General features: G+C 35.1%; 1 protein-coding gene across 1 annotated transcript; it reads left to right on the forward strand.

Moving 5' to 3' along the window:
• Positions 1-425: 425 nt before the first annotated feature.
• Positions 426-6,740, forward strand: LOC139857543 (transcription factor GTE9-like). The gene is made up of 10 exons (XM_071846353.1): positions 426-1,745; positions 1,817-1,865; positions 1,984-2,121; positions 4,085-4,149; positions 4,285-4,345; positions 4,626-4,709; positions 4,791-4,906; positions 5,280-5,346; positions 5,443-5,573; positions 6,447-6,740. The coding sequence occupies exons 1-10, from the start codon at positions 546-548 to the stop codon at positions 6,732-6,734; spliced, it is 2,199 nt and encodes a 732-aa protein (XP_071702454.1). The 5' UTR covers positions 426-545; the 3' UTR covers positions 6,735-6,740.
• The last annotated feature ends 3,139 nt before the right edge of the window (positions 6,741-9,879 follow it).

Here is a 9,879-nt window from a genome sequence, read left to right on the forward strand (position 1 = left end):
CATCACATTCTTTGAGCATCCTTAGCTTTAATTTTACTACAGATCTATCGTTTATTTTAGGGTTTGTATGTCCTTGTTGGTGATTCGGTTGATATCTGTTGAATAAAGCGTCTTTGCAAATTGAATTGACGTTTCTACGGTAAGATTAGGTTAATTCTCCTATCATTTGTTTAATTATTGAAAGTCCGTTTTAATTTAGGGTTTCGTTGGACAAATTGGTAAAGGTAATGTTTGATTTGATTCTTTTGTAATTCGTGGAATAAATAAATTATTTTGTAAATTGAGGACGTAATTATTTGATAAATTTATTGAATTTGTAGATTTTATATACGTTTAGGTAGTAGTTACATATTTGAATTGAAAAGAATTAGTTGCTATCAATTATGAAAACCCTAATTGTAGATATATAAGGAGGAGGAAATAGGGATATAAAACGGAATTTTGTGCGAGTAAAATTGGATTGTTATGAATATCCAGGGGCGATTAGGGCAGGCTAGGGTTGGATACACATCGTTTTGATTCGGTGTAACGTTGTTGATAACGATATGGCGAAAAAGGATATGTTTCCTGATGCGTATTCTGGTGGATTTCCTCCGAATGAGGAATCGGAAGGATCTGGTTGTTCTGGACATGACGATATGGATGCGTCTGGTTATGAGGATTCCAATGCACATAGGAAGAAATGGATTAAGTTAAGTTCTGCATTGCATGATGGTTTTGGTGTACCTCTACATGTTGTTCCTTTGTCGAAGATGTCACACACCGAGAAAAAGAAGTGGTTAATTCGATTGAGGGGTGAACTTGATCAACTTAGGACGTTTCAGAAGAGAGTGGACGTGGATAAGCCTCATATCGTTACAATGTCATCCTCTAATGATATATTTAGCTCAAACAATGCCCAAATTGCACGCCAAGTAAACGGAAAAAGATCTTCTGGCCCAGGCAAAAGAATTGACCAACATGGTCAGAAGTCAAAGGGGTTTACTCGTGGTGTTATGGGAAGGTTTCAATCTACTAAAGTGTCTTCTGGACCAGCAGAGAGTTTCAGTGCGATTTTAAAGAAACAGTGTGATGGTTTGTTGAAAAAGTTGATGACTCATCAACATGGTTGGGTGTTTAATAAACCTGTTGATGTTGTTGCTTTGCAAATACCTGATTACTTCAATGTTATAAAGAATCCCATGGATTTAGGGACAATAAAAGAAAAACTTAGTTCAGGAAAATATTCAAGTCCACTCGAATTTTATGCTGATGTCAGACTTACCTTTTCCAACGCCATGACATACAATCCGCCAGGCAATGATGTTCATATCATGGCAGATGTGCTTAATAAGTTTTTTGAACTGAGATGGAAGCCCATTGAAAAGAAACTTTCTTTGAATGGTTCTCAACCACATGCACATCATGAAGAGATCGATCTGAGTAAACCAGCTCCTCTTTCAAAGAAAAGAAAAGTTACTTCAATACAACAAGAACCATTGTTAGAACCGGTCAAAAAGGCGATGACCAATGAAGAAAAGATTAAGTTAAATAGAGAGTTGGAAGCTCATTTGGGAGATTTGCCTGATAATATAATTGAGTTTTTGAGGCAACACAGTTCAAGTGGGAATGAAGCTGGAGAGGATGAAATAGAAATCGATATTGATGATCTCAACGATGATACATTGTTCAAACTAAAAACGATGCTGGATGACCATATTCGTGAGCTTCAAAATCATGCAAAAGCAGAACCTTGTGTCATTGAGGTACATCATATTTCACATATTAGTTCTTGTGAAGATACTGAAATCTGATATTGTAGTTTCTTGAATCACAGCTGCTACATGAATCGGGGCTTAGCAACTCAACTATGCAACTATATAGAGGTTGATATTCTTTTACTTATTCATATGTATATATTGTTTTTCGATGACTTCTAATTACTCGTTCTGTGGATTTTGTTAACCAAGCAACTGTTCATGTGTTATGCTTTACATATTACAGGGAATGATCCTGTGGATGAGGATGTAGATATTGGTGGAAATGAACCCCCTGTATCAAGCTATACTCCAGCTGGACAAGAAAAAGGAACAAACAAGAAAAGTGACACCGGCATGACATCAAGAACCTCAAGTGGTAATCACGTTACTGACTTGCAACTATGATTAGAAATAATATCAGTTACTTGTGTTGTGCTGTTTGGGGTACAAGTTGCATGCAAACTTTTTATATGCTCACCACCTCTAAAGATTGAATTTACTCTGCACAATAATTTAGATGCTTGAGAAACATAGAGAGAACTAAGATAGTTGTTTGGAGCCCTTTTTTGGATGGTTTACAATGTTTTACATTGAAAAATCTTTTGTACATATGACAGCTGAATGATGATTAATGTACGCAAATACTAATTAATTGTTCAATTTAACACCTATATATCCTATTTTTAGTTAGCAAAAGAAACTTTGGAGTTAAGTTATTCAAGTTGCTTCTTTACTAAGGTTTATTCTCATTATTTGTCGTATATACCTAAATCAAACTGGGGAAGGCAGTATTTTAACAATCAAGTAAGACTGCGTACAATTCTATATAACATAGTGTTATTGATGTTTTGCGGGTAGGTTATTTAGATGTTCACCTGATCACCACCTTTTTGTTCAAGGTTAGGGTGTGGCAAAATGTTTGTTTCAATAAATACGTGTGGAGGCACCTCTCAATAAACTGTGCAACTCATTGTTGTATATGCTGTCCAAGTTTGGTTTCCTGTAGTTGCTTGATGCTAAACTATACGTGTAACATAACACAAGACACAGGATACCTGGTGAATAAATTATATCCATAAAGTTTTATTAACGTAAATATTGTGAACAAAAAGAATATCAAGATACGAGTTTTTTTTTTTGCCACGCCATCAAATTCACGCTACAGCATTTAATATTTTTGGCCTTCCGTTCCACTTCACTTATGTTCATTTACTGGCTCATAATAATAAAAGAGATGTTGACTGTAAGATGATTAGTTATTATATATGTTTTTTGACTTCTATAAGTTGTGTGGTGCTCTTATTATTTTAATCTTTTGGTCAAGATTTATCATATAACGTGTACACATTAAGAAGCACAACCTCATTTGAAGTTGCTTTTTAGTCCTAAATATTCTCAAGGGCAGAGGCACTTTCCTTACATTAGTAAATAATAGGTCACTAAAACTTGCCGAACTGGCTGGACCCCCATGTCTATGATGGAATCTGTTACTTTGATATGAAATTCCCTTCTCTCTTTGGTTGCCTAGATGCTTACATGTTTGTGTTTTTATGTGGTTGGAGTTGAAAGTGTACATGACATTTTTAAGTTAACACTGGCAAATAAATCTGAATCTTTGAATAATATGATGCAGTTGTATGTAACAAATATCGACTTTCTGCGAGTTCAGGGTTCCAACACTTCTACTCATTCGCTAAATTTTCTAATCTGACTTGTTACACCTATTTAAAATTAAACTTTATGGCAGCGCCCAAACTAACTCGTTCATTTATGAACGGGTCATTATTTCCTTCACTAAGATCAATGGTAAACAATGATACATATGTTGAAGGCAGCAACTTTAGGTACTATAAATACTTTGGGGAGGCGGCCGTGATAATACTATTACGTTTAACATAATTTATCTACACACTGTTCTATTGTTCACATCAATGTATGTATAATCTAGTTTAGCAACATATAAAGATGGTCATGACTCATAGACCCTTGATTCAGATGCTTTAGCTGCTAAAGCATCTGAACCTTCTTATTTCGTCATCTAACGAATTGGGACTATCTGTCTTAGGTTGTACTGTTGGTGGTTTTATTTATTCTTGACCTGTGCCCTTTGCGTGATGAGGATAGACTGCACTGTTATTTAATGTCCTGATATGCAAGTGGGGTTTTTGGGTACCACCCAAGCGTCTTGACCCTTTCATGCAGCTTGAAATTTATGAAATTTGTTCCTAAATTGATTGATAATAGTACAGTTAATTGTATTAAGTAGTTGAGTGCTTCGATTTCTCATGAGTTTTCAAGTCATGGTTTTTGGTCGTGTTTTATGGTTTCTGCAGATACTCATTCTATAAATGCATCTGAAAATGGACAAACTGACGGCGTTAAACCTTCTAGCCCTGCAAAGGTGTCCCAGGCATTTATTTCTTTCTATATCATACTTTGTTAATTGAATCATTTTGGGGCATTGGCTCATGGTTTCTGTTTATCATATGCTGTAATAGGGTTATTCATTTATGTGTAACATTATTTTTATATATTTAAAATATAGAATGATAATGCGGGAGCGGATCTGGAGGACAAGGCAGGCACCAGTGATCTAATTGATAATCGTGAGTATTTCTTTCTTCTTTTGGCCGTTTGGGTTAGCTTGATAAAATTAACGCCTAATTGAAAGGTTAAATACATGATACCCACATTCTTAACAATCGTTTGCTGAAGTTTATTGCATTTTGGAAATATTATATTAGCTGATAAGCTGCCTAAATAAGATAACCGAAGCAAAGTTTTTCCGTTCATCTTGGTTTTTTGAAGGCCAGATTATTGGTACGGATATATATATTAAGTATTGAATAGAAGTTAACGAATAAGCTTATTTCGCATATATTTCAGAGTCAGTAAGCGGGCTGGACCAAGTTGAACATATTTCTCAGCATAAGCCAAACTCTGTTGAATCAGATAGCCAGAAGGATGACGGTGAGTGAGCATTATAGTGAAGAATGTTCTTTTCCGATCCATTTCAGGACTTGCTAATAGTCATTCATTTACATAATTTAGGGGATAGTGCTCCAAATTTGAGGTCTGTTTCGCCTGGAAAGTTGTACCGGGCTGCACTTCTCAAAAATAGATTTGCTGACACAATATTTAAAGCTCGAGAAAAGACACTCAACCAGGTTAGTTGCAACACCAGCTTCGTATGTTTGTGTAATGTTACAGTGGTCCAGAAAGTTATTAGTGGCATCTGAATCAGTTCATAGATAATTGGATATGTGTTATACATTATCTTTCTCACACTCTAATGGGTCAATCATAAATGTTTTAGAAGTACTAAATGGGTCATAAATGCCCTCCAAAGTCTTGTAATGCCTAAACTCGTCTTATCTCAAAAAGTTTATCATCTTACATTTTACCTCATACACGAGACATTAACCGACAAAGATAAGAATGAAATTGATGCTGGCCGTTCCTACCTGTACCTCCTTTGACTTATTCAACCTAACCCGTTATGACCTCTATCTGATATCAATTGGTAAACTTATAAATCAGGTTGAAAAGGGGGATCCTGAGAAACTGCGCCGTGAGAAGGAGGAATTAGAAAATCAGAAAAGGAAAGGTTGGACTTTGATTTAAGCTTGTTTATTTTAGCAGAACATGTTTTTGTGATTGTGATATCGTCAATTGATTTATGAATTGTTCTATCAACTATCAGAAAAAGCTCGGCTGCAAGCAGCAGCAGAGGCCGCAGAAAAGGCTCGAAGACGAGCAGAAGCAGAAGCCGCGTTAGAAGCGAAACGGAAGAGAGACCTTGAGAGGGAAGCAGCTCGGCAGGCATTATTAAAGGTATGCCTCTGTTTATGTGTACGTTTATTTTACAAAAACTATTGTTTAGTACATTGTAGTTATTACATATATAAATTTGTATTACAAATGCACAATAGGTGAGTAGTAAATAAGTATATAAAAAGGATAATAAAATAAATACATAACTTTATTTACAAGCTATTCTAAACTTGAAATGTGCAAGCAGTGTTCATTTACAAAATATTGTGATAAAGAAACACATAAATAGAACAAGTTAGGTTGAGTTTACATTTAGAACCAAATGATACCTAACTGATCCAAAGCTCTGATGTGTATGTGTTAAGAAGTCATTGGTTCTAGAAGCCACGTACCAAACAGCCGGTTTTGATCTAGTTTTGACCTTTTACCATTTGGTTGGGTTGGTCTGGACAAAGTTTTGGGTATTATTGAAGAATGGTTTTATGATTCCTTAAGTAATTCAAATCAGATATATCTGTAGATGATTGCATTATTAACAAAGGCTCTCGGGTTATATACCCTTGCCTTGACTATGAGTGTTTACTATATGCATTAAATATGCAAGGGGTATATTGTGAGGCTGTTAATTTGACAGAAGAAGAAATGCATGGCGCGCTTAAAGATTAATTGGAGTGTACAGATTGTTTTATTGATTGTGTTTGACCAAAGAAGCTGAAGTGTTGACGAGTGTTGAACTTGCTTATAAAATAATTAACATTTTTATTTTTTTTGAGCATCAAACACCCACCCTTTTTTGTCCACAATGAGACTCGAACTCAGAACGTCAAGGTTGATACCGATACTGATAGGCCAAAGGCCTTTTGCTATATAAGATATTAAAATGTAAGTCTAAAGAACGTGGTTAAAGCGAGAACTCTTTATTTATTTGTGCAGATCGAAAAGACTGTTGAAATCGACGAGACTTCACGATTTATTGAGGACTTGGAAATGCTTAGAAGTGTGAATACTGAGCAAATGTCGATTTCAGCAGACGAGATAAGTCCCGATCATGGCTCACTGGATGCATTAGGTAGCTTCAATTTTGGGGGTAGCAATCCGTTAGAACAGCTTGGGCTGTACATGAAGAGGGATGAACATGAAGAAGATGACGGTGAGCTGGAGCTACCTAGCGTTGTTCCAGGTGGGATGAATATGGATGTGGAGGAAGGAGAAATTGATTAAGTTAATTTATTTTTTTTGTTATCATGGTGTTAGAATGTGTCTAGTATGATCTCCTACTGTATAGAATGAGGACTGCTGCCTATTCAGCGTCATTGAATGCCGTAAAATCCAAAAGAAGAAAAGAAGAAAAAGAAAAAAAGAAAAATTAAATGAAAAAGAAAATTTATAAAATGATAATCAACGTTCATTTTTTATTGTGGGAATCTTTCTTTCTGCATATGTGAATGGTCGTTTTGTAGTGTGTATTTTACTATTTCGTTTTATATTTTGATTGTTGTACTGTATGAGGATATTTCTGAAGTTAGACTATATACGTTATTAATTGCTTTCCAAAATCAATTTATTATTAATTGACTACAAACTGGCGAATATACTATTCCATCCGTTTAAGAGCACTTTTATTAACGAGTGCAGTTCAATTAGAGAGAGTAAACGTGTACTATAATGAGGCTAGTAATGGACAATATGTACCTAGGGCCGTTCTAGTGGACCTAGAGCCCGGTACCATGGATAGTCTACGTACCGGGCCATATGGTAACATTTTTAGGCCTGATAATTTTATTTTTGGCCAAAATGGAGCCGGAAACAATTGGGCTAAAGGGCATTACACCGAAGGTGCTGAATTAACTGACTCAGTCCTTGATGATGTTCGTAAAGAGGCCGAAAATTGTGATTGCTTGCAAGGTACATTCTATTATTAATGTAACTTAACATACAATAAAAGCAGTATAGTAAAAATAGAAAAAATACTGACCGCGCGTTGCGGCGGTTATATTTGGATATACGTTGCTTGGCACCTAATATACCTAACAGCTCGCGATTTGCGGTGAAACATTTTAAAGTCTTTTATGAAATTAATGTTGAACAAAAACTGAGGAAAAAGTTGCAAAAAAAAAAAAAAAAAAAGATGGCAGAAGGACTTGAACTCAGGTATTTTTCCGTCCAAACTCATGAACTTACCATTTACTCTATTGATATAATTAATTGTGTTTGTTTATTTTATATATATATATATATATATATATATATATATATATATATATATATATATATATATATATATAATATAATTTATCCAATATGTTTTCCTTACAAAAGAAGCTCCGTTGCAAATATAATAAGTTGTTTTTTGTTCGGTAAAGTGATGACGGCAAAACCTAGCTCGTGACAGAAAAAAAGATAAATCATGTTTCAAAATTGGGTGGGTGTTATTTAATTATTATTAATTAAAATTGAAAATCTACATGTTTTATCCCTTAAAGTTATACCTTTACACCTTTGTACCCCAACAATTTGACCTTTAACCCCTTAACTTTAAGCCACATGATTGTTTCTTCCCCTAGCCAAAACACAAAAGTCACCAAATGAAACGACCCAAAACTTAGTAACAATTAGTAGATATTAAAATAAAATAAAATAAAATGACATGTCATCCATGACTGTTACATCAGCACTTTGATCCCACCTACAATTTTTTATATTAAAATTTTTTATTTATTTTTATTTATTTATTTATTTTTTTTTGCAAAAAACAGAAACTTTATTAGAACTCGAGAACTTCATCCAAAAAAATGAAGACTCGAAAACAAGGATACAAACGAAGGCACTGAGGCCACAACACCACAAACAAACATAACTATACAAGCAAACTACCAAACAACCCAAACACAATCGAACAAAACAAACACACGCATACAACCAACAAAATGAAATAAACTAACCAAAACATGAAAAAATTCAACGAGAAAGACACTAACCATCAACACTAGCCTTCGGGACCACCACACACTTGCTCTTCTTTGGCCTAAACCTCGTGCCCTCTTTTTGTTCCAGAAGCAACTTCGAGCCAATTAACTTGCCCTCTACTCTAACCAAACCTTCTAAATCTTTGACAGCCTCCTAAAAAAAACTAAAAACCTTACCCGAAGACCCGCCACCATCTAAACCTGCATTCGAAACAAACCCCAGCCCAGGCTCCAACCCAGACCCAAGATCGAACCCAATCTCACCTTCTGTCCCAATACCGTGACCTGGCCCAACCTGTGTGTTACCACTCAAACCAGACCCACGACCCGTCTGTAATCCATCGAACTTATTACACAAATCGACCCGAACACTTCGAACATCTTCCACCACATCATCAACTGTTTGAGTTTCCTGACCAACCAAACCACCTTCACCAATCACCAAATCCTCTACACGCTCCGACCCGTCACCTGAGCTAAAAACCTTGGCCCGCTTACGTTTGCGAAAATCATGAGAATCGAGAGCGGATTGTACCTTATCCAGAGATAGAGCAACAGAGGAAGACCTAGCGATACTCACACCATCTTTAACCGAGCGGATTGTACTTATTTATTATTAGAGAAAATTATTTGTAAATGCATTGAACTTTCACCAAATTCCTATTGTATGCATTCAACTTTCAAATCTCCTATTGTATGCATTAAACTATTTAAATTGTTCTATTGTATGCGTTTAACCTGTTATACCAGGTAACCTTTCAGGTTACCTCAATTTCATTTCTAGACATTTACATTATTAGTCCTTAATGTTTGTAAACTCTAATTTCATTGGTCCCTATGTTAAACAAAACATTTTCATCTTCATCCATTCATCATTATGAATTCATCACCTTCATCTTCATTATTAATTCATTTCCATCCCAACTTGATTAGAATAAAAACAAACCCGTAAAAAAGGCCCCAAACTTTACCAACTATAATCATTAAAATCAACTTTAAGATCACAAACAGTTTGCACGTTTTAGAACTTACTTTGTATGTATAACCAAGAAACCCAAATCTCATAAGAAATCTCACATTTTCAGCCATTAATTCACTAAAAAAGGTTTGCAGTCCATTCAGTTCGATTACTTTTTCCTTGATTACAAACGAATTTTTTGCTCTGTTAGTCCTTCAATTATACATGAAATTGCAATTCGAGTTCCTCAAGTTTTTTTTTGGATTTTCGAGTCCTTTAAATTCTAAAATTTAGCAATTCGAGTCCTTCTGTCAGTCTGCCGTCTAAATTAGCCGTTAATGCCATCACGTGACCAAAACGTGATAGGTATTTTCATTCATCTTTTTAGTTCAAATTCAGCCTTTAATAAGTTTGAAAAGGGTTGGTGCTCAGTAACATTCAT

The sequence above is a fragment of the Rutidosis leptorrhynchoides genome, chromosome 7 (genome assembly GCF_046630445.1).
Source record: "Rutidosis leptorrhynchoides isolate AG116_Rl617_1_P2 chromosome 7, CSIRO_AGI_Rlap_v1, whole genome shotgun sequence".
Lineage (NCBI taxonomy): Eukaryota > Viridiplantae > Streptophyta > Magnoliopsida > Asterales > Asteraceae > Rutidosis > Rutidosis leptorrhynchoides.

Coding starts and splice junctions, on each gene's coding strand:
- LOC139857543 (XM_071846353.1), top strand. CDS start 546: ATGGCGAAAAAGGATATGTTTCCTGATGCGTATTCTGGTGGATTTCCT. Junction 1,866..1,983: donor AACTATGCAACTATATAGAG/GTTGATATTCTT, acceptor TACATATTACAG/GGAATGATCCTGTGGATGAG. Junction 4,710..4,790: donor AGATAGCCAGAAGGATGACG/GTGAGTGAGCAT, acceptor TACATAATTTAG/GGGATAGTGCTCCAAATTTG.